The sequence below is a fragment of the Oncorhynchus kisutch genome, unplaced genomic scaffold, assembly GCF_002021735.2.
Source record: "Oncorhynchus kisutch isolate 150728-3 unplaced genomic scaffold, Okis_V2 Okis06b-Okis10b_hom, whole genome shotgun sequence".
Classification (NCBI taxonomy): Eukaryota; Metazoa; Chordata; class Actinopteri; order Salmoniformes; family Salmonidae; genus Oncorhynchus; species Oncorhynchus kisutch.
Window position 1 is genome coordinate 1,448,353 of NW_022261983.1, and position 24,674 is coordinate 1,473,026.

A 24,674-nucleotide genomic window follows, 5' to 3' on the forward strand; every position below is an offset into this window, starting at 1 on the left:
TCCGTTGTACGACACATTTATTTATTATTTATTGAGCTTGACCTACATATTTGCATATGCAATTAATCATCCAGTTTATCAGTACATAATATGCTGAAATGTATATTTTATTAAACTTAGTAGGTCATGGATCAAAGGTTATTAAGTTCTTAATTTATGTTAATCATCTAAGTACCAACTGTCATGGGTAGTAATTATTTCAATAGACTTTAGAGACAATATTTGCCTGTTTTTTATATGGTGGAAAAGCAGTAGAAAAGAAAATGTAACTGGGAAAAAACCATGTCCTGAACAGTAACCAACCAACCAACTGACGTCCAGCCCATGTCTATGAACATTCTTATGAGTGTAGAGACAGATGGTCAATATGGAGTGGTGGGTCAAGACTACAGTGTGAGAAACCCTTTACTGATGGTTAAAGTCTATGAGAAACACTTTACTGATGGTTAAAGTCTGAGAAACCCTTTACTGATGGTTAAAGTCTATGAGAAACCCTTTACTGATGGTTAAAGTCTATGAGAAAGACTTTACTGATGGTTAAAGTCTATGAGAAACCCTTTACTGATGGTTAAAGTCTGTGAAACCCTTTACTGATGGTTAAAGTCTATGAGAAAGACTTTACTGATGGTTAAAGTCTATGAGAAAGACTTTACTGATGGTTAAAGTCTATGAGAAACACTTTACTGATGGTTAAAGTCTATGAGAAAGACTTTACTGATGGTTAAAGTCTATGAGAAACCCTTTACTGATGGTTAAAGTCTATGAGAAACCCTTTACTGATGGTTAAAGTCTGTGAAACCCTTTACTGATGGTTAAAGTCTATGAGAAACACTTTACTGATGGTTAAAGTCTATGAGAAACACTTTACTGATGGTTAAAGTCTATGAGAAACACTTTACTGATGGTTAAAGTCTATGAGAAACCCTTTACTGATGGTTAAAGTCTATGAGAAAGACTTTACTGATGGTTAAAGTCTATGAGAAAGACTTTACTGATGGTTAAAGTCTATGTGAAACCCTTTACTGATGGTTAAAGTATATGTGAAACCCTTTACTGATGGTTAAAGTCTATGAGAAACCCTTTACTGATGGTTAAAATCTACCCCTTCATTGATCAGCAAACAGACATAGATCAGGTCAGAGTAATATGAGTTCCCCCCTTAATTGGCCAATAAATAGATACAGTGTCTAGATAAGGTGTGAAAATAAATCATTTGAAAGAGGGGGACTGAGTTCTTAGGTAACATAGTGGGCAGATGGGTGTTTAAGTCCTGATTCTATACACTTCTGACCTGAAGGGATTTCTGTCTGCTTTATAGTGTAAGTGATGCAACACTGACTCCCAGTGTATTGATGTGACATTACAATACATGGAAGCAAAATTGAACTCCAATCCATTAACCGGTGTTATGATACCGATGGTTTGTTGAGACTGATGGTTTATACGGTTGTGGCTACCATTACAGCGCCATCTAGTTGTCAGGTTGGGGATAGCAGTTGACAACTATCATTTTAGCTAAGCCCTAACCCTTTCCTACCCTTCATTAATTATCCTATCCTGCTGTGTTAGTTCTCAAACCATCAATATCTTGAAACTGTAGTTAATGAATGAAATTGCATTCCATCCACAGGCAATGTCATTCAAAAGATTACAAAGTCTATTTATTTCCCACATTTCGATATTCTCCAGATATTGTACAGTTAATATGCAACAGTTGCTATGCCGACGGCATGAAGCTGACACTCAGAATGAATCATTTTAAGCAGAGACTACACATTTGACTTGTTTTACAATGGTTCGCTATATTCATACAATGTACAACAGTTATCCATATGCATGTATAAACAATCTGTCTAAGAGTAAATACCAATTACTTTTCAAATAATTCATTTTTACATGATACATAAACAAAGCAGAGATTGGGATCTGTTGGCAGATCCGTGAGCCATCATGGACACATGAATTTAAAAACTCCAACATGAAGCAAACTACACCATTGAACATATCACACATTTAAAGGTGCAATCTGCAGTTGTTTCATCCATTTTTGGACCTCTTAAGAATATGCTGTTATAATATTACAAATGCCTCATGTGCTTAATTCAACTGTCGTAACCATCAGAAACCAAAATAAAAGCTTGTTTCACTCCAGTGTTTGTAAACAAACACTATATACCTTCAAAACATGGTAACAATAATTTAGATATCATGGATGGCCAGTCCTTGCATCCATAGCTCTGTCTATGAATTTGATAGTGGTGACAATTCTCTAGCCCCATTCCTCAGCTTTTTACTGAAACGGGATGGGAGTTCACTTTGTTAATGTTTCAACTGCTGATTGCAGCTTTAACATAGTGACATGTATTGTTCCCGTTCAAACATTTGTGTAAATGTTAGTTTGGTCCTCGTCAAGTTAACTAATCAGTGGCAGTAAGTATCCCGATATAATAGAAAGTACTTGAGAAGGGAATACTCCTGAAAAAACTCTGCACTTTGCTTCCATCTGTAGGTAACATGTGGCACAGCGGCATCAACTGTTTCCTCAGCAGCAATCATGGCTGGTAGACGTTTTCAAACAAGGTCCAGGGCACAGCATCACAATGGGAACGAACAACAACAAAATAAAGAGACAGAGGCTTCCCTGTATATCTATTGGGACTGATCTCCCAGTAAACTATGCAGGTGGGAGGTTCTATCCACACCCAGCAACTTCCCAGCAACCCACCACAGATTCCAGATAACTTAAAAAAGAAAGCTGATCTTAGATCAGTATCTAAAAGCAACATCACCTATGACTTCTCACCCTTGACCTTGGCGACCTGCCCTGACCTGATGACCCCTTCAGCAGGGTGAGGAGGAGATCTGGTCGTAGTCGGGGCACTTGAGCAGGGCAGGGTAGCTGGTGCTCATCTGGAGTGAGGTTTCGCTGGAGATGTCCGAGGGGCTGCGTCCGCGTGCCCAGGTCTCCGGGTGCAGGAACTGACCGGAGTGGTCAGAGCAGTTACTGAGGCGTGGCCGGTAGAAGCCGGGGTGGTGGCGCTGGTACATTTCCTCGGCTGTGTAGCGCTTCATGAACAGGTAGACGGACATGACGCCCGCACTCTGGGAGAGAGAGAGAGGACACTGCACTCTGTAGTATAGAGAGCCAGAAGACCCAGAAGAGAGAGTACCACACCAGCAGACGACAGGTAAACTAGTGATCAGAGCGTTGGGCCGTAACCGTAAGGTTGCTGGTTCGAATACCCGAGCCTACAAGGTGAAATGCAAGGCACTTGACTAATTTGCTCCAGGGGTGATCTACTACTATGGCTGTAGTATTTCACCTCACCTATCCAGTGTGTGACAATTTTAAAAAACATGTTCTTTGGTAGTGAACTATCATACAATGTAGATTTTTTCTACAACAAATCTACCTCAGTGAGTGCATGTTTCTTCTTTTTTCTCGTCTTATTCAACTGTCACCATGGACCTGCAACAAAGATAGCTCAGATGTGCGAGTGCCTTTTGAATTTTGAAGTACCTCAGTGAGCAGAAAGGAGATGGCAGCGAAGGCGAAGGACCAGCCGTACCGGTAGCTGAAGTAGGACTCACTGCTCTTAGTCCTGTTCAACATCTCGTCATTAATACTGGATATATACAACACGAGACCTACCACCAGAGCCAGACCTGACAGAAAGAGAGGGAAGAGGAGGGGGAGATAACAGAAAGAGAGGGAAGAGGAGGGGGAAATAACAGAAAGAGAGGGAAGAGGAGGGGGAGATAACAGAAAGAGAGGGAAGAGGAGGGGGAGATAAGGGGGAGATAACAGACAGAGAGGATAGAGGAGGGGGAGATAAGGGGGAGATAACAGACAGAGAGGGAAGAGGAGGGGGAGATAAGGGGGAGATAACAGGAAGAGAAGGGGGAGATAACAGAAAGAGAGGGAAGAGGCGGGGGAGATAACAGGAAGAGAGGGAAGAGAATGGGGAGATAACAGAAAGAGAGGGAAGAGGATGGGGAGATAACAGGAAGAGAGGGAAGAGGTGGGGGAGATAACAGGAAGAGAAGGGGGAGATAACAAAGAGAGGGAAGAGGCGGGGGAGATAACAAAGAGAGGGAAGAGGAGGGGGAGAGACAAACAAGAGATTAAACAAACCTTCAAAGCCTGAACATCAGTCAGAGAAAGAAAAAGACAGACAGAGAAGACAGATAGTGATTGTGTTAAAGCGAGATAGACACCGTCACATTCTGTAGCTGAAGCAGAGACCGCAGAAAATGAGGAGAAGTAGGGAAGAAGAGGAGAAAGAATAGGAGGTGAGGAGGAAGAGAGGGAATATTAGAAGAGTACCTGAAAGGATGAAGAAGATTCCGGAGACAAAGGCCAGGATAGTGCGATGAGGTCGGACGTGTCCGATGTTGTTTAGCACAAAGCCGATGAACATGAAGAACAGACTGACCAGAGGAAACGGAGTGGCTGAACGAATCATCTCTGAGAGAGAGAGAGAGAGAGAGAGAGAGAGAGGGAAAAACAGCAACATAGAGAAAGACAGATAACTATACAGAAACAGAATTTAACAGACACATATAGCTATGCTCATCTACAAACTCTTATACTCTACTTTCATCTCAAACTCTGAACATAGAAGGTCCAAACAATCTTCCTGTCTAGCAGAGACCTTTCAACAGGCATCAACCAAAACCTAATGAGGCTGGGACTTTAGAGAAAGTCAAACTCCCCTCAGCGTGACTCCTCAGAGTTATTACCTAATACGTATTCTGAAGCAGAGAGGAGTCAGCAGGGTGGAGACCCAGAGACGCTGGGAGTTCTGATGACTCATTTTATTCTGTATGGGCAGACTGGGCTCGGGGCAATTGGAAAGAGACTTGAATAGTAAAGAGGTAGTCATTCAGACACGCTAGGAGGAGGAAAACAAATTTCAATAAAACTGCAGTGTATTATTACTTTTAAGCATTAGAGCCTTAATTGGTGATGTGAAAGCTGAAATACTGGTGATAAAGAAGCACTATTTTACATGTTTCTTGCCACCCAAGAGGGAATATATTATCTCTCGCATTCAGTCTGTTCTTCCATTTCTTCCCTTTAGAACGCTGGTTACAAGCCAGACTGATATTATCATTACCACTCCATTCATCGACAGGAACTCAGAAAACCTCAGTAATAGTTCTTCCATTGTACAGTGCACTGCTCCCTCTCACAGCTTCAGCTATTCAGGCAGAAAGACTGTTCAGCTAAGTAACCAGAAGAGGGTGCCATATGTTGATACATTGTGTCACTTGTCCTTATTTGTCCTGAATGCATTGGCAGTATTCCAACCACCCACTCACTCTGACCACAAATAGTGCTTCATCTACTCACACACAGACAGGGTCTATTCAATCAAACACTGTACATCGAGAAGAGAGGGAGAGACCCTTTAGAGCAGATGGCCTAAAAGTTGATATCTATTATTATTGTTTCTCGAGCATATTGTTCAATTATGTATACAATGCCTTGGCAACAGAGGCAACCACACAATAAAGACTGAGAGAGCGAGAGAGAGACAGGAAAATTAGAGAAATATAACTTACTAAGTACACTGACTGTGGACTCAGAGGTGAGCTGTAAGTTCATGGGCATGATGTACTCGATGGTGAAACAGCGACCTGCCTCTTCACCTGGAAGAGAGGAAGAGGGGGATTATAGAGAGCCTATACAGATTTTGTGAGAAGACCGATTTCCGGGTCTGACAAACACCGCTCTAGCTCTGTCACCTTTCATCACTAATGTCTTCTGGTCTGACAAACACCTCTCTAGCTCTGTCCCCTTTCATCACTAATGTATTTTGGTCTGACAAACACCTCTCTAGCTCTGTCCCCTTTCATCACTAATGTCTTCTGGTCTGACAAACACCACTCTAGCTCTGTCACCTTTCATCGCTAATGTCTTCTGGTCTGACAAACACCACTCTAGCTCTGTCACCTTTCATCGCTAATGTCTTCTGGTCTGACGAACACCACTCTAGCTCTGTCAACTTTCATCGCTAATGTCTTCTGGTCTGACAAACACCGCTCTAGCTCTGTCACCTTTCATCGCTAATGTCTTCTGGTCTGACAAACACCACTCTAGCTCTGTCACCTTTCATCGCTAATGTCTTCTGGTCTGACAAACACCGCTCTAGCTCTGTCCCCTTTCATCGCTAATGTCTTCTGGTCTGACGAACACCACTCTAGCTCTGTCAACTTTCATCGCTAATGTCTTCTGGTCTGACAAACACCGCTCTAGCTCTGTCACCTTTCATCACTAATGTCTTCTGGTCTGACAAACACCACTCTAGCTCTGTCACCTTTCATCGCTAATGTCTTCTGGTCTGACAAACACCACTCTAGCTCTGTCACCTTTCATCGCTAATGTCTTCTGGTCTGACAAACACCTCTCTAGCTCTGTCACCTTTCATCGCTAATGTCTTCTGGTCTGACAAACACCACTCTAGCTCTGTCACCTTTCATCGCTAATGTCTTCTGGTCTGACAAACACCACTCTAGCTCTGTCCCCTTTCATCGCTAATGTCTTCTGGTCTGACAAACACTACTCTAGCTCTGTCACCTTTCATCACTAATGTCTTCTGGTCTGACAAACACCGCTCTAGCTCTGTCCCCTTTCATCGCTAATGTCTTCTGGTCTGACAAACACCACTCTAGCTCTGTCACCTTTCATCGCTAATGCAACATTCTCCCTCTTATTCCCCTTATTCCCCAAAAACAACCAGACAGTGAGAAATGTTATTCGGCTGTCTCCATAAGAGAACCCTTTGAGAAACCCTTTTTGGTTCCAGGTAAAACCCCTTTGAGTTCCATGTAAATCCCTTTCCACAGAGGGTTCTACATGGAACCCAAAATAGTTCTACCTGGAACCAAAAAGGGCTCTCCTATGGGGACACCCAAATAACACTTTTGTAACCCTTTTTCCTAAGAGTGTACAGCTAGAATTGGTCTCAATTGGTCTGATCCAGGATCAGCTGGAGATGGTAGTGACCTGCCAGGAAGCAGACTCTCCAGAGTCCAGAGTGCAGGGAGGTCCTGATGTCAGTGGTCTGGTTCAGGGGCAGGATGACCCCCTCCTCCAGGTACAGCCAGTAGTCTGTAGAGACCGCAACTCCCAGAAGCCCCAGCCCGCTGACCGCAAACACGCTGCTCAGCAATGCCAGAGCCTTCCTGCCGCACCCGCTCATCACGTTAGGATCAGAGGTGGTCCGCACCAGTAGGGGGCACTGGGTCAGAGGTGAGAGGTCAGATCTGTGGGGAGAAGTAGGGGGTTGTTACAGTTAATGGGGTGACACGGGTGTAGTTGGTGACACAAGCAGAGCGACCTACTGGTAGTGAACACACTTAGGGTGCAAAGGACCAGACACACACAGATGTAGATGATGTATAATGGGGTAATGCTGCTAGATCTCTCAGACAGAGATACATGTCATACTGCCCTGTGTCACTCAGAGAGAGAGAGAGAGAGAGAGAGAGAGAGAGGGAGAGAGAGAGAGAGAGAGAGAGCAAGATAGAGAGGGAGGGAGAGAGAGAAAGAGAGAGAGAGAGAGAGAGAGAGAGAGAGAGAGAGAGAGAGTGTGAGAGAGAGAGAGAGAGAGCAAGAGAGGGAGGGAGGGAGGGAGGGAGGGAGGGAGAGAGAGAGAGCAAGAGAGAGAGAGCAAGAGAGAGAGGGAGGGAGGGAGGGAGGGAGGGAGGGAGGGAGAGAGAGAGAGAGTTAGAAAGAGAGAGCAAGAGAGAGAGAGAGAGCAAGAGAGAGAGAGAGAGCAAGAGAGAGAGAGAGAGAGAGCAAGAGAGAGAGAGAGAGAGAGAGAGAGAGAGAGGGAGGGAGAGAGAGAGAGAGAGAGAGAAGAAGACGTGCGACTAGCAGCATGACACAGCCACCCTGTGCTGATGTTCTAATACTACCCTTTCAGTTCTCTCTCTCTGCTCTGTGGCTGTGAGGACATGTGGATGAATATATAGGCCAATTCATGTTAAAGCATGAGGAGCAACACCTTACAGCCACACAAGAAAGAAACCGTGGGAGTATGCATGGCTGGGTGCTATGAGCTGTTTGAAAAGACCTTTCAAAGGTAGACTGAAAATGTTTCTCAGTGAATAGACTTAATGTCCTGATTTAAAACACAGCTGTTGGCTCATTGTGGTGAATTCCCCTGGACTTGAGAGGGTATATAAATGACTGTGTGGGAGGTGCGGGTGTGCTGGCAGGTGTTAAGAGTGTTGGAGGAACATCAAGCCCTGAAGGAGGACATGCTTACATGATTGGGTGTTTTGAGAGAGAGAGTGAGTGAGTGAGTGAGTGAGTGAGTGAGTGAGTGTGAGAGAGAGAGAGAGAGAGAGAGAGAGAGAGAGAGAGAGAGAGAGAGAGAGAGAGAGAGAGAGAGAGAGAGAGAGAGAGAGAGAGAGATATAATCATCATGTTGTTGTATATAACTGACAGTAATACATAGTGGAAACATCATCATGTTGTTGTATATAACTGACCTTCCTTTCCTGTGGCGGTCCTCATGAGAGACAGTTTCATCATAGAGCCTGATGGTTTTTGCGATTGCACTAAAAAGAAACTATCAAAGTTCTTGAAATTTTCCGGATTAACTGACCTTCATGTCTTAAAGTAATGATGGACTGTCATTTCTCTTTGCTTATTTGAGCTGTTCTTGCCATAATATGGACGTTGTCTTTACCAAATTGGGCTATCTACTGTATACCATTCCATGTCACAACACAACTGATTGGCTCAAATGTATTAAGAAGGAAAGAAATTCCACAAATGAACTTTTAACAAGACACAATTGTTAATTGAAATGCATTTCTGGTGACTACGTTATGAAGCTGGTTGAGAGAATGCCAAGAGTGTGCAAAGCTGTCATCAAGGCAAAGGGTGGCTACTTAGAAGAATCTCAAATAAAAATACATGATTCCATATGTGTTATTTCATAATTTTGATGTCTTCACTATTATTCTACAATGTAGAAAATATAAAAAATTAAGAAAAACCCTTGAATGAGTAGGTGTCAAAACTTTTGACTGAATCTGTGCACACTGTCACATTCGTCATAAGGATCGGACCAAGGCGCAGCGTGAGTAGAGTTCCACATAATTTTTATAAATCGAAACTCACTGAACAAAACAACAAACAACCAAACGAAACGTGATGCTACTGATGTGCACTAAGGCAACTATACATAGACAAGATCCCACACCAGAAAGTGGGAAAAAGGGCTGCCTAAATATGATCCCCAATCAGAGACGACGATAAACAGCTGTCTCTGATTGGGAACCATATCAGGCCAACATAGAAATACAAAACATAGAATGCCCACCCCAAATCACACCCTGACCTAACCAAATAGAGAAATAAAACGGCTCTCTAAGGTCAGGGCATGACACACACACATCCATACAAACAAACAAACAAACAAACAGACAGACAGACACAAAGACATCTACTAGTTATAATCTGATTCTACTATTTCATTAGCTGTAGCCTCTGAACTCTGACAGGAAACATTCACCATGGCAGACTGAAGCGAGACTGAATACAGAGACAGTCTTCTATTTACATTCACAACCCTGTCACTCACTCACACCAGGCAGTGAGTCAAAAGACACATTTAGACATGTTCCACTTTAGTGTGACTTATTAAAACAAATGATCTGTGTCATACTGGATATGAAAATCCCACAATTAACACCAAGGTGATTGCTGAGGGAATGAGTAAGAAGAACATTTTATGGACGAGTGATCGGGTTCAAGGTTCATGACATCATCACTGGTAAAAAGGGGGAGGTAAAAGACATCAGAGGGGCAAACTGTCAACAAAAGAGACAACTGTGAAGGCTACAAAACACCTCAACATGTGAAAATGGCTTGTCCTACTGTATATTCCCAGCAATTCATATTGCCTGGCCCATAAGCATCCTCTATGTTACAAGTGTGTCATCAGACCTACACCCAACCTGTTATACAACTGGATGGTTAGAAGTGACTGAAGCATGTCCTGTCAGTTAGTTACAATCAAGACCATCCTAGTACTACCCCTGATTGAATGAATATATGACACTGTGTTGACTGATAGTAGCCTATATTTTGTCTCTATGGTTGTGATGGTTCTGTTTCTAGGCTACGTATTGATGTGTATGTATTCATATAAGACTTACAACCTGCTGTAAACTGCTGATAGCTGCAGAGTCCCATTCTTTTAGTCTCATAATTCATAAACCTTTCCATGGTGGGCTTCACTGTGACTGGGGTTTGTAGGGGGATTTCTAGACCAGTTTATAATACATGGAACCACAGCCAGTTTACTGGGAAATGTCCAGCCTTTGAGGATTTAGGTTTACAGATGAACAAAATGTACTACAGAAAAATAAAATGGACTTGTGGAAACTGCAGAGCATTTTTGCAACAGCAAAAGCAACCTTTTTAAGGTGTTGTTTTGTAAAAATAAATGTGCTTATTATCTTTGTCTCTCTTGGCATATTTGAAATTGTTTATTGTCTCCCAAAACATATCTGTGCAATCCAGACTTAATTAATTAGCTAAATGGGCAAAATATAAATTCAAATGAAGTATTTTAAATAATTGACCAAAGATGTGGACACACTTTCTCAATACAGATTCCATCACACTAATATGCTGTATGGCTACAGGCTGCAGAATGCAGATGCTATAAACCATTCGTGAATTCAGACATCACTGATCCTTTCAATCAGGGTTGAATTCGTTTTCAATAATAATTTTTGCAGATGCCCTTATCTAGAGCAGTTTACATGTGCAATTAGGGTTAAGTGCCTAGCTCAAGGGCAAGGCAGATTTTTCACCTTTTCGGCTCGAGGATTCAAACGAACCAACTTTAGAGGATGGCACTTGTTATTTCGGTGTTGTCGACTTGCAGAGGACATTGCAGGTAGTCTATAAACTGATTGTCTGCGGCGACACCGTCATTTCATCGGCTGGCTCTCTATTGTGCAGTTGATTCAAAGGTGACAGTAGCGCGCAATTCTGTATAATTTCCCGCCCAGACCCATTATCTCTTTCTCTGACAGAGAGAGAGAGAGAGAGCGGAGAGAGAGAGAGAGAGAGAGAGAGAGCAGAGAGAGAGAGAGAGCAGAGAGAGAGAGAGAGCGAGAGAGAGAGAGAGAGAGAAGAGAGAGAGAGAGAGAGAGAGAGAGAGAGAGAGAGAGAGAGAGAGAGAGAGAGAGAGAGAGAGAGAGAAAGGGGGGGGGGTAGAGGAGAGAGAGAGAGAGACAGAAAGAGGGACAGAAAGAGAGACAGACGGACAGACAGACGATACAGGTTAGAGGACACTGCACTCTGTAGTATAGAGAGCCAGAAGACCCAGAAGAGAGGGTACCACACCAGCAGACGACAGGTAAACTAGTGATCAGAGCGTTGGGCCGTAACCGTAAGGTTGCTGGTTCGAATACCCGAACGAAAACTTTCCATAGCTCTGATCCGCGAAAAGATATCGATCAGAAACAATGATGAAAGAAAACAGACCAATAAATTGTCCAATCTAGCTCTTTGGTGAGATAAAATAAATAATTTGCCGAGATAACTATTGTTCATGTCACTTTTGTATTACAGCTACAAGTTGAATGGTTTAGTGAAGTGACATGTCTTTGAACCGGAGAGACCGCTGCATGCATGGGAACTATCCATGGACCTGAAATCACGAAGAAGAAAAAACAGAGGCAAAGTGCCCTGCGCTGTAGTACGAAAACATGTTTCTTACATTGGGGTCTAATCACTCATCTTCATTCAAACAATTTACTGTGACTACAGATATCCATTTTAACTGGCGATTCACTCCAAATATCCCTTCTTAAATTAAAATGCGCAGGTCATACAAAACGCAACTCATTGGGAAATAAAAGCGTCCAATTTAAATTCCTTACCGGACAAAATAAACTCGGCATTACATCAGATTGCGTACCTCAGATCTGTGTGCGTAGGATGAGTCTGGGTTCTCTCTTAGTAGTTCTCCCTCCTATGTGTGTCTTCATCTGCACCCCTCACAGACAGTAACAAAAGCAGTTGGAGCACCGCTGGGTAAACAGACAAGACGGACAGAGGTGCACACCGTAGCCACTCGCTTCTTGGCATGAAGGTGCGCTTCCCCCAGAGCTGCGCGGAATGCTGAATGCGGAGGCTACGAGAGAGAGAGAGAGATAGAGAGAGGGAGAGCACCAACCAAAACAAACTATTTCATCAGATTACATACAGTCTTACACTTTTTCCCGAGAAAGGTGACGTCAATATTACCCCCTAAAGGAGTCCAGTCACCAATGATAGATGCTCAAATGGCTTACTGTATATTTAGAACGTTTTGAGATCATCAATAATGAAATAATAAGTCTACCTCTGGATTTCCCTAGATTGCCTTAGAGAGATCGTATTGATATATGTTATTTATGTGTGCAATTCCTCAAAGTATCCTAAAAATAAATCTGAAACATGTCCTCTTATTTTGTGAAAACATGTCACACATTTCTGATAGAGTGAGCAGAAAATAACTTCTCACCAGTGGAAAAATACAAAATAAGCCCCATCAAAACAGCTGATACAAAGGCATCATAATCACTGTGCCTTTATTCTGTCTTGTCTAGAAACAGTCCCGGGCCCCTGGGACTTCAGCACCAAGGCCAGCTCCTGCCATGAACGAAAGACATGAGAGAGAATGCTTTGGGCTGGATTCAATGAGTATGACAGAAGTATCGCATGTTACAGCTCGATTTAAATGTAAAGGCAATGTTCCCGTGTTCACTGAGACTTCATTGACGGTAAACACTTCACATGTCAGCTCAATCAGACATTACTTTTAAGTCTCTGTAAACATAAGGAACACTCTAAAAAGAAAAGGTTCCTGGAGTACCCTTTAGGGGTTCTTCAAATTGAAACTGTGGGGAAACCTCTAGAAGTTCTTTGAGGAACCCTTTAAAATAACCCCTTTTAATGGATCATCAAATAAACTTTTGAATAACTTTTTGGGGTTAATTTTTTAAATACCCCATCACCCCCCCGATATTATTATTGTTAATGATAATAATATGCATAACAAGAACACAATATTTTAGTTCTCAGTTTATCATGATTTTAGTGGCAAAGTCGAATTAAAAAATTCTAATATGAGGTAAACTCCCAGCAGTCCCAAGTCCTCTGGTGTGTTGATGTTAGTGTGTTGATGTTCTCTGTATCCATAGCCAGAATGATTTTGCCATGCGTTGTGTTCGAACAGATTTCCTGTTATATTCATCAGAGGTGTAGGAGGGTGAAGTCTGTGAATCCCAAAAAATGTAATTATACATAAGATTAACAAAACAAACAACAGTATTCATACCTTGTTTTGTTTGTGGTGAATGTGAATGAAAAAACCCTTTTTCATGAGGGTTTTCATATACATACCTTGTCCATAGAGGCCTATAGGCTATTCATTGAAGAGGTAAGGGAAGAGGATGGCAAATGTGATTTGCATATCATTCCAATTGACATACCTTTGTATGCCTCCTTGTCTGTATACCTGCAAACACAGTCATCTGCACCCAGTTCAGTCATCTGCACCCAATACAGCCAGCCTTCAACATGTTCTTACAGCCTACATATTCTTACCTCTTTGTTGATTGATATCCATTGAATTGTGTCCAGTCTTTGTTTTAGAAAAGATTTTCACAAATATGAAAAGAGAGATGGTATCATTACAAAACAATATCCATTTAGATCATATAAGGGACCAACCTTAAATTGAGGAGATCTTTACATTTTTCAGTTAGGTGCCTGCACCTGCTGTCCTTTCAAATTCAAATCCAAATGTTTCTAGTTGGGCAGTTAGGTTCCTGCAAGAACCCCCACCAACTAAGGAGGTTCCTCGATGAACCCCACCTCATATGGGGTTCTTGGAAGAACCTTTTGAGGGCCATTTGCAGTGCCAGGAAGACTAAGGTTCTTCAAAGAACTTTGAGGATCTTAGAAGAACCCTTGTTGAACCCCTACTTTTTAGAGTGTACCAACAAAGACTGTCATTGAGCATAGTGATAAGTTGTCTGCTACAGTCACGTTCTCATAAGGGATAAAATATTAGTCTTCTTGTCCCCGTACACACTCATGTTGTACAAGGAATGCATAACACATTTGGCACCACCGTTGTGATACAACAGAGAGTTCTTCAGTACAAAAATAACAACACAAGCAACAGACAAAACTGTCCATTGTATCAGAAAAATATCTGTTGTATCACAACCATTATGTCAAATGCGTTGTAAATAAGTTGTACAATCTAAGTGTGTAGGGGGCCTTTGAGTGCTTTACATGAAGCAAACTGCTTACTCATGTGTTCAGTATTAGCTTATATTGTCACACCCTGACCTTAGAGATCCTTATTTATTCTCCATGTTTGGTTAGGTCAGGGTGTGACTCGGGTGGGAGAATCTATGTTTTCTATTTCTTTGATGTTTTTGCCTAGTATGGTTCCCAATCAGAGGCAGCTGTCTATTGTTGTCTCTGATTGGGGATCATATATAACTTGTCATTCTCCGTTTGGGTTTTGTGGGGTGTTGTTTTCCATTTAGTATCTGTGCCTGACGGAGCTGTCTGCTTTTGTTTTTGTATTCGTTATTTTTGTTTGAGTGATTCTTGACAATAAAGATCATGAACACTTTCCACGCTGCGCTTTGGTCCACTCTTCCTTACGACGACGAGCGTTATATATATATAACCGACGAGGTATATCTCAAGGGCATATCTTATCTAGATGAACTTCCATTAGATTCCAAAAGTATTCTGCATTATTATGGCTTTATGAGCAGGTTCACTTGCTCAGCAACTGGAATAGAATAGGAGCCAACGTACCAGGCCAGGTCTGTGTGCTGTGAATGCAGAGTGGTCCACTTAGACAGACAGAGAGAAATAGAGAGAGAAATAGAGAGAGGGGGAAGAGAGATAGCGAGAGAGGGGGCGGGGGGGGGGCAGAGAGTGGGAGAAACAACAGACATACACACACATTACGAGGCGAACCCCAGCCCAAGACAAAACAAACAGCAGGACTCTGCTGATTCATCTGAGGGCTCAGTAGGCTTTGATTGCTGACAATGTGTCTGTGTGCAGGCCGAGTGTGCTAAACCTCTCAACGCTCCTATCTGGCAGGCCATATTTGAAGGGCTAATATGAAGAGGGCAGACAACCTTCATCCTTTGTCACCCTGAGGAGATGGAAAAGTTATTGCTGTGACGTTTCTGTTGTTCGGTGAGAAAATACTGAATGTGGCATTTGGATATTGGTGAGATTGCGTTGCTTTTAAGCAAGAATACCTTTGAAGTCTGTGAGGCAAAGCGGGATTCCTCATGGATAGCAATAGTGATATACAGTACAATGATACAGTAAACCGTCCAACATGTAGAATCTACATAAAAGCCTGGGAGGCTACAGAAAGCTAAACAACACAAATAAAGCAGATTGCATTTTCATTGGTTTATTCATACACAGTATCCTTTATACCCCAGTTAGCAAAGGGACTTGGGAGAACTTGACAAACAAAAGCAAGGAGAGTGAAATGAAAATAAAGCATACAAAACATCCCTGTGTTGTGGTCCCATGATCGCCATGATTCAAATAATGACTGCAAGTGATTGTAGTTCCTCCTAAAAGTACATACTGCTTGGAGGTTTTGTGTCTATAGTAGCCCAAACACTGCCCACCCACTAGACATAGATTCTCAATGTGAGACGTCATTCACAGGGCTAACTATGGTTAGCCTCTCTTTCCCACTAGTATATGATAAGTTCAATAGAGAGTGCTATATTCTCCATGTAGAAACCTCCACATCTTTGAAGTAAAACATAATATCTAGATGGACAGATAAGATCCTGACTCAATGAAATACTTCTCAGTTTGTCTCATCAGCAATGTTGTGTAAACATATGGTTCCCCTTATTTCTAATAGGTCCATTTGGTCCAGATGGGACACTTTAATACTCAAATGGAATCAAAGTTACATGTTAACATCATTTCAGTAGTCATCCCCATTGAACAGCTACATTTCAAGGACATGCTACAAATACCTTTGTCTAACAGAAACGGACTAAATGCAAGACATTTGGCAATAGGCTGAAACGCCAAAACAACTGTGTCTTTGTGGTCAGGGTGTATTAAACAATAGACCAATGTTTCTTTATTCTTTGGCAGTTCAGTTGTGTCTGATTTAACTTCCTGTGCTTGTTCTGTGTTGATCTCTCATTATGTAGGTTCACAGTCTGGCACAGAAAGATAACTTCTACATAACCACAACCAAAACAGAAGAGACAGAAAATTCAAATTGTTGTGTCCATGGCTTAGATGTGAGTTCTGACTGAATTTAGAACTTGGTTGAGTCAGGAGACTGATCACTAAGACAAACCAATAAACAAATGGAGAAGAGGAGAACAGAAAGAGGAGAGAAGTGTAGTGGGAGGGACTAGCGGGACAGGCGTGTGTCTCACTGTGATGCTTGGTGACACATGAACTTCATACTGTACACCTGGGGATCTGTGTTAACATGCATCATGCCTTCTCTCATGCTTAGATCAGGCCTTACCCTCACATGCACACAGCGAAAGCCAGAAAACACACTTCTGCCTCTGATAGAAGAGAAACCAAGGCTAGGAGTAGGAGTGTATTCAACCAGGGACCACGCACCACAGTCACACATACTGTAGATACTGCATATCGTCTGTTAAACATTAAAGGTAGAGTCAGCGAAGTAAACGGCATAGTGGGTCAATCTCCGCAACACACTGAGAGTGCGGGTCAGTTTTGGTCCAGTGGCTACTACGTTGTAAGAGCGTGAAGGGAACCCATCTACAGATACTGTGGGTGACTTTGTGAGAGTGAAGTCTTGAGTCTTGCTCATCGCAATTTCTGCGATGCTTTTTGTGCAAAGGTCATTTCTCTGACTCTACCTTTAAAATAGTCAAAAACAAACTGTGGATAAATAGAGAAAATACATATTACAAGGTTTCGCTGATAACAAAGCTACCAAAGATTCAGCCAAACGGCATGTGTTTTTGGGATAGTCATCTAAACAGAGATGTTTAACCCGTCTAAGGTAGTAAAAGCACATTCAGTTCGTGGTATAAAATCTGCGAGTCATTTCTCTTTTTGAAAAAGCTCTTTCGATATCTTCAAAATGGTCGACAAATAGGGTAAACAATGTTCTCTCTGGACAGAAAAGTATAGAAGGAAACATACGGAATATGTTTAATAAGTAACAAAACAAATCTATTCTCTGAATCTCATTCAACTTTTCAGTGAGGCAGGACTTTCATACAGACAACAATGAATTAATCAACAAATATCATAATACTTGTTTTTACAATGATAAATATCAGACGTGTGCTGCATCCCCTAGAAAGTCATCTAGCGCTTATTCATAATCAGGAAATAAGCAACCGAGAACTGCATTGTGCATATGGAAAGAGCATTTTCAGTAGTAAAATCCAAACATCGTCTTCTCATGAACCTCAGTTCAAGATTTTTCCCCATAAATAGAAGTCCGGAATACCAAGTGACATGTTGTCGCAAACCTCATGAACAGAACCATATCCTCAATTCAGTCTTGCTCATAAATTCTCCTAAATAACTCTGAGAAAATTGGTACCAGTGCTTTCACCAAAAATTAAATTGGACACCATCTAAAATGTTCATCAGTCAACTGTTCATACGGACCTAAAAGCTGTTCTTTAACAACATACTAGGTTAGACACAGCGATACTTGGTGGGTTACATTTTAGTAACGTTTTGTAAACGTTTGATAGCGGTTTGTAAACGTTCGGTAACGGTTTGGAGTATATTAATAAAACTGCCAGAGAAACATGGTGTTGAGCTTAGTTTAGCGTGCTGACACCATCAGAAGGGTTGACGGCTTCGCCACAAGGAAAGACATCATAATTGACTATAGGAATTTCGTAAGAAAAGGACGCTGTAGATAGTAGATGTTTATATAGATATGTACTGGAATAAAATGATTTGTTTCACCTCTATTTTGGCACTCGTGTAACAGTAGATAATAGACCTCTCTTCTCTGTAGGTATATAAATATAATCTAGAATGTGGTGTAGCAGACTGTTTAGAAATGGCAGTACAGTACAGTAGGTACAGCAGAGAGAGGAAAGATAGGGACAGGAGGGTATGTTCCATCATGCTTCATAGGGAGGGAGTGCTCTTTTACTATCCATAGCAACACACTGAGGAATCATGAGATACTGTATGTAGTCCCACAGACAACTTCCGGACAGGAAGGTAGGGTTTGGCTCTAGGTTCTAGAGCAAGTAGGAGGTTCTGGAACTGTGGAAAACATGGAACCCATTCCTGAATGTTAGGCCAGTAGGTTGCAGAGTTAAAGGGTTCCCCATGGTAACAGTGTGCAATTCATGTCAACGCTTACTGTACGGTCAACGCTTACTGCAGGCCTACTTCACAAATCAATGTATCCATGATTACTGCGCTCAATCACCAGATAGACATACTCCCCTGTACACCAACCCCTCCCCCCTCCCTTACCCCCTCCATCGCATCAGACAAATTCCAATCGAGATCGTTCGCGGACAGCTTGTTTACAGAATGTCGCCGACTGAAGTCCAGAGAACACATGAAGATAATATTAGTCTCTTTGACAAAGTGACAATAGGGGATTGGTGGTCAATCTGGAGGGTTGCTGTCCCAGTCCCAGTCCACATGGCTCTCTTCTCCCCCTCTCTCCTCTCTCTCTCTCTCTCTCTTGCTCTCTCACCAACCTCTTTCTCTCTCAACCTCCTCTCCCTGATCTATCCCCTCATACCACACTGTGGAGGAGGGAAGGGTGGATGAACTGTGGGTTGATGTAGGAGAAACCAGCGAAGTCGCTCTGGTCAATGTTGGCGATGACTAGCTGGTCTGGAGGGGTCAACATGGGCTGGGTGCGTGTGAAGAACTTGTCAAAGTTTTCTGCTCCTTTGCCACCCTGTGTGGGTGTGTGAGAGAGAGGGGGGAGGTAGAGGGAGAGACAGAGACATGGCTGATATTAGGCGGTAAAGGAAGTGCATTATGTTGCCCACAGCAAGAGGATGTCTAGCTGTCACTTTTTGTGGGTGAATGATCTCATTACAACAGTATACTGTACCTCACGATACCCCCAGAATGATCTCATTATGACAGTATACTGTACCTCACGATACCTCCAGAAGGATCTCATTATGACAGTATACTGTACCTCACGATACCCCCAGAATGATCTCATTATGACAGTATACTGTACCTCACGATACCTCCAGAATGATCTCATTATGACACTATACTGTACCTCACGATACCTCCAGAATGATCTCATCATGACAGTATACTGTACCCCACGATACCCCCAGAATGATCTCATTATGACAGTATACTGTACCTCACGATACCTCCAGAATGATCTCATTATGACAGTATACTGTACCCCACGATACCCCCAGAATGATCTCATTATGACAGTATACTGTACCTCACGATACCTCCAGAATGATCTCATCATGACAGTATACTGTACCCCACGATACCCCCAGAATGATCTCATCATGACAGTATACTGTACCTCACGATACCTCCAGAATGGTCTCATTATGACAGTATACTGTACCTCACGATACCTCCAGAATGATCTCATTATGACAGTATACTGTACCTCACGATACCTCCAGAATAAATGGAGACCAGAATTAGCTCTGTTTGTATGTGAACCCACACTGATACATCCGCCATGAAGCAATGCGGTGGATATGGTGTGAGGGCTAGGAGGCTTTTAGAGGGCTATTTCTAAACCTATGTATTCTTAAACCTCTGTAGGAGGGTTCGGTCACAAAGCCCCCACGCCCGGCAAGTGTGTTTGTAGGAAAAGAAGGGGCTGTGATGGAGAGAAGTGGGATGGAGGGAGAGAGGGGTGGGTAGGGGTTGGGGTGTGGGTTTGGTCACAAAGCCCCCACACCTGGTTGTGAGAGTGTGTTTAGCAATAGGAAGGGTGGCAAAGGAGGATGGTGGGATGGAGGGAGGGATGGAGGAGGGTAGATGGAGGCTGCAGCTGTGCTCTAGCAGTCTTTTAACCTCCCACAGTGACACATGGCTGCAGGCTCTCAGATTCACACAGGGTAGGAGATGAATCAGAGAGAAACACACAGGCACGAACACACGCACGAACACACACACACACACACACACACACACACACACACACACACACACACACACACACACACACACACACACACACACACACACACACATACACACACACACACACACACACACACACACTAAGTGATGCCTACATTTCTACAGTGGCCAATTTTGTTATGGAAACAGACTCTCTAAAACTCTTTAAAAATAGTTTTACAACTCTTTTGAAATATGATACAAACCCCACTTATGAGTAATAGTGCACCTGAAGTGTGTGGCTTTGATGTTGTGCATCAGAGTGGTGAGTGGTCCTCTCCAGCCCTTTCCTTCAGTCAAATGACCAAATCGCCCTCTAGTGGCCTCATGGGTGGAATGTTATTCATATTTTTTAGAACATTTTTTTTTTTTTAATGCAGAAAATGTTGTGTTTCTATGTCAAGCGGTTTTGTTATATTTCAGGCTCCTGTGATGTATATAAAGTGTAATATTGGGATTTAAACAAAACATTGAATACATTTAAACTCCATATCTGACATGGTACAGGTGTCTTCTTCATTTTAAGACCATAACCATGTGTGTGAGGTGTATACTTTTGTTTCAAAGTAGATTTATTTAAGACTACCAAGAAACATTCCGTGTGACCCTGATTTAGTCCACTGCATTAAAAGGTTAAAGTGCCAATACGTGTTTGCTACATCCACTTTTTGACTTCTATTTCCATGATATTTCCCCATTGATTCTTGAGGAATATAACTTATAAAACCCTCAAGAGCTTAGTTAAATGTTTTTACTCCATCAGAACCCAAAATATAAGCTTGTTTTACTCCTTTGTTTGTAAACAGAATCATTGTAAACAAACACTGTATCTCCTCAAAACATGGTTAAAACTGTCATTTTGATATGATGGATGGTCAGTCTGGTGGATACATTTCTCCAGCCCCATCTCTTACTGTAGCTAGCAGTGGAGGGGTGTAATGGTTTGAACTGAAGATTTCCCCTTTAAAGGGACTTGTTATCATAGCAGCCTGTGCATGTGGATAAAAGGGTCTCTTTCATCTGATCATAGACTTCCAATAACTTCTGGAATGACTCTAATAGCTGGGTAAGTCACGCACGCACACATACACACCGTTTTAGGCTTGAATGGCGGTTGGATCTCTCTGTTGGCGAGGCGGTCCCAGTCTATACGTCTAAAGAAGGCCTGCTCCCGGATGTCCCTCTCGCTCTCCAGACCACAGCCCAGACGCTTTGATGGGTGCTTGGTCATGAACTGGAGGGTGGGGGAAGTAATGTGATGGGGGAGGGAGAGAGAGGGAGGGAGTGAGAGAGAAAGAGAGAGAGAAGCCCATAACTGAGCATTATAGAAGCTACAATTGTATAGCCTTGACAACAGCAGTTCTTTATTACTGGTGGTCTGTTGTGCAGCTTCCCTTCAACTCTTAAAGCCACTCTATATTTCCCTTTCCAACAGCCTTCCTTAATAACCTTATTTTTGATCCATATTTTCATTATTCAGAATCCAGCCTAAAAATAGAAAGGGGAGGAAATTGCCAATGATGGTTATCGATAATATGTATTTAGCGCTTATTTTATTCAACTCCAAATTGTCTCATTTAATAATGATTTCATAGATCATATAGATTTAAAGGTGGAGGAGAGAAGGGTTGAGGAGACTCTGTTGTCACGACGACAATAGCATCAGATGATGAATTACTGTATATGTTCAGAAGCATGGACAGCAGGTGACATCATCCCTAAGTAACTGAACCGAAGACAGAACATCTAAATTGAATCTCTTCTGTGTGTAAATTGCTGCAAAATTCTAATTTCAATGGTACACTACCATTCAAAAGTTTGGGGACGCTTAGAAATGTCCTTGTTTTTGAAAGAAAAACACATTTTTTGTCCATTAAAATAACATCAAATTGATCAGAAATACAGTGTAGACATTGTTAATGTTGTAAATGGCCAATGTAGTTTGAAACGGCAGATTTTTTAATGGAATATCTACATAGGCGTACCATTATCAGCAACCATCTGTGTTCCAATGGCACGTTGTTTTAGCTAATCCAAGTTTATCATTTTAAAAGGCTAATTGATCATTAGAAAACCTTTTTGCAATTCTGTTAGCACAGCTGAAAACTGTTGTACTGATTAAAGAAGCAATAAAACTGGCCTTCTTTAGACTAGTTGAGTATCTGGAGTGTCAGCATTTGTGGGTTCGATTACTGGCTCAAAATGCCCATAAACAAAGCACTTTCTTCTGAAACACATCAGTCTATTCTTGTTCTGAGAAATTAAAGTTATTCCATGCGAGAAATTGCCAAGAAACTGAAGATCTCGTACAACGCTGTGTACTACTCCCTTCACAGATCAGCACAAACTGGCTCTAACCAGAATAGTTTCTCAAACTAGACACTCTAATGTACTTGTCCTCTTGCTCAGTTGTGCACCGGGGCCTCTCTACTGGTTAGCGCCAGTTCGTGCTGTTTTGTGAAAACTGAACAACAGTTTTCAGCTGTGCTAACAGAATTGCAAAAGGGGTTTCTAACGATCAATTAGCCTTTTAAAAGGATAAACTTGGATTAGCTAACACAACGTGCCATTGGAACACAGGAGTGATGGTTGCTGATAATGGGCCTCTGTCATTTCCAACTACAATAGTCATTTACAACATTAACAATATCTACACTGTATTTCTAATCAATTTGATGTTATTTTAATGGACAAAAAAGTGCTTTTCTTTCAAAAACAAGAACATTTCTAAGTGACCCCAAACTTTTGAATGATAGTGTATATAAGCATGGCCATCCACAGAAAGAAGAGGAAGACTATGTGACTTTGATACCAAGGAGACCAGGGATGGTGGCCCGCCAGGTGGCCCGCTTTTGTAGGAACTTAGTCAGGATCTCAACTTACTGTTGAGAGTTACAATTGTAGAATGAAATGTGTTTGTGCATCAGCATTTTGTTTCTTGTCATGTCAGTCACTGACAGTCACTCAATCAGCCCATGTCAGCAAACAAAATGAGATCGGTAAGTTAGTCTAGCCAGCTATATTTACATGTAGTAATCATGGTCAAATTACCGACCGGGGGGGCCCTTATTCATTTTTATTACTGAAAACATTTCTCATCACCCTATGGCAAAACGTGTGGAATTACAGGAAATTAGCTGTAAAATCACACATTTTTTTCTCTCCACCCACTGCCAAGGAATGAGTTATAAAATTGCTAAAACTTCCCTCCGCCCCATGGGTAAATGTGTAGAAATGCAGCAAACTTTTCTCTACGTTCCATGGCAAAACTTTGTTGGGGGGGGGGGGGGGTTGTGTCCATGTTGTCGATTTCAAGTTGAAATAAAAGCCCTACATATTGTATATCATTCTGTTTTTCAGTTGGAGCATGCCATCCAGTTCCAAATCACATTGGCACCGTTGTGTGGTGTCAAAAATATATACTGTATATGTTGCCTCACAAGCATTGTGTAAAATGCTTTGTACATGAGTTGAACAACTTATGTATAGGGTCATCGATGCCCATTTAAAATGATGACCCCATATCTCTCAGTGAGTTACTGTAGGAGAGATACAACCCCATATCTCCCAGTGAGTTACTGTAGGAGAGATACAACCCCATATCTCCCAGTGAGTTACTGTAGGAGAGATACAACCCCATATCTCCCAGTGAGTTACTGTAGGAGAGATGCAACCCCATATCTCCCAGTGAGTTACTGTAGGAGAGATACAACCCCATATCTCTCAGTGAGTTACTGTAGGAGAGATACAACCCCATATCTCCCAGTGAGTTACTGTAGGAGAGATACAACCCCATATCTCTCAGTGAGTTACTGTAGGAGAGATACAACCCCATATCTCCCAGTGAGTTACTGTAGGAGAGATACAACCCCATATCTCCCAGTGAGTTACTGTAGGAGAGATACAACCCCATATCTCCCAGCTACTTACTCCCTTGCAGATGACGACAGCCTCCTTAGACATGGACTTGGGGTAGGACACGTTGTGCTCCATGATGGACTGGAACAACTCATCTTCATCCTCTCCATCGAAAGGCGGCTTCAGGGAAACAACATACACACGTCATTCATTGATACAGTTGAGTGAGGGTCCACATTTTACTGCAATTTGCTTACTGAAGGTCCACATTTGTAGCAACATGGTTATAGTGGATAAGATATGAAAATAAGTTTACTGTACATGCAGTGCTTATGGTATACTTACAGTATATCTTTAAAAAGGACAAATAGCCAAAGAAATATGACCATTCATGTATATTGTCAATCCCCTTGTCTTTGTGATCTTACACAGCGTGATACCACAGCTTTGTGTGCTCGTTACAGAGGGACCGAACTAGCCACCACTCTGAGGTGGAATAAAACAGAGGACAGTTGGGAACTCAGCCCTAAAAACCCAGCAGCCACTCAGAACCAACCTGTGGTTCTAATTTCTCTCTGTGTGTGTGTGTGAGTTCCTTTAA

At 42.1% G+C, this 24,674-nt stretch overlaps 2 protein-coding genes across 4 annotated transcripts in view; both read right to left on the minus strand.

The window, feature by feature from the left end:
- Positions 1-6: 6 nt before the first annotated feature.
- On the minus strand, positions 7-12,464 carry cacng5b (calcium channel, voltage-dependent, gamma subunit 5b). Of its 2 annotated transcripts, none has more exons than XM_031814321.1 (6): positions 11,961-12,464; positions 7,013-7,272; positions 5,569-5,655; positions 4,328-4,468; positions 3,521-3,666; positions 7-3,102 (listed from the first exon to the last, which is right to left on the minus strand). In XM_031814321.1, exons 2-6 carry the CDS (start codon positions 7,206-7,208, stop codon positions 2,842-2,844), a joined length of 831 nt encoding a protein of 276 aa, XP_031670181.1. In that variant the 5' UTR covers positions 7,209-7,272; positions 11,961-12,464; the 3' UTR covers positions 7-2,841. The 2 variants fall into 2 exon arrangements, with proteins under 2 accessions (XP_031670181.1, XP_031670182.1); XM_031814322.1 differs by lacking the exon at positions 11,961-12,464 and adding an exon at positions 8,506-9,223.
- Positions 12,465-15,450: 2,986 nt separating this feature from the next.
- Positions 15,451-24,674, minus strand: part of prkcab (protein kinase C, alpha, b) — a 215,227-nt gene continuing 206,003 nt past the window's right edge. For both annotated transcript variants that reach the window (XM_031814324.1, XM_031814325.1), the window contains 3 exons: positions 24,146-24,253; positions 21,309-21,449; positions 15,451-18,992 (listed from right to left, as the gene is read on the minus strand). In XM_031814324.1, coding sequence (XP_031670184.1) covers positions 18,825-18,992; positions 21,309-21,449; positions 24,146-24,253 — 417 coding nt within the window. In that variant the 3' untranslated portion in view covers positions 15,451-18,824. The remainder of the gene's footprint in view (positions 18,993-21,308; positions 21,450-24,145; positions 24,254-24,674) is intronic.

Coding starts and splice junctions, on each gene's coding strand:
- cacng5b (XM_031814321.1), bottom strand. CDS start 7,208: ATGAGCGGGTGCGGCAGGAAGGCTCTGGCATTGCTGAGCAGCGTGTTT. Junction 4,469..5,568: donor GTCCACAGTCAGTGTACTTA/GTAAGTTATATT, acceptor TCTCTCTCTCAG/AGATGATTCGTTCAGCCACT. Junction 3,667..4,327: donor AATCTTCTTCATCCTTTCAG/GTACTCTTCTAA, acceptor TCTTTCTGTCAG/GTCTGGCTCTGGTGGTAGGT.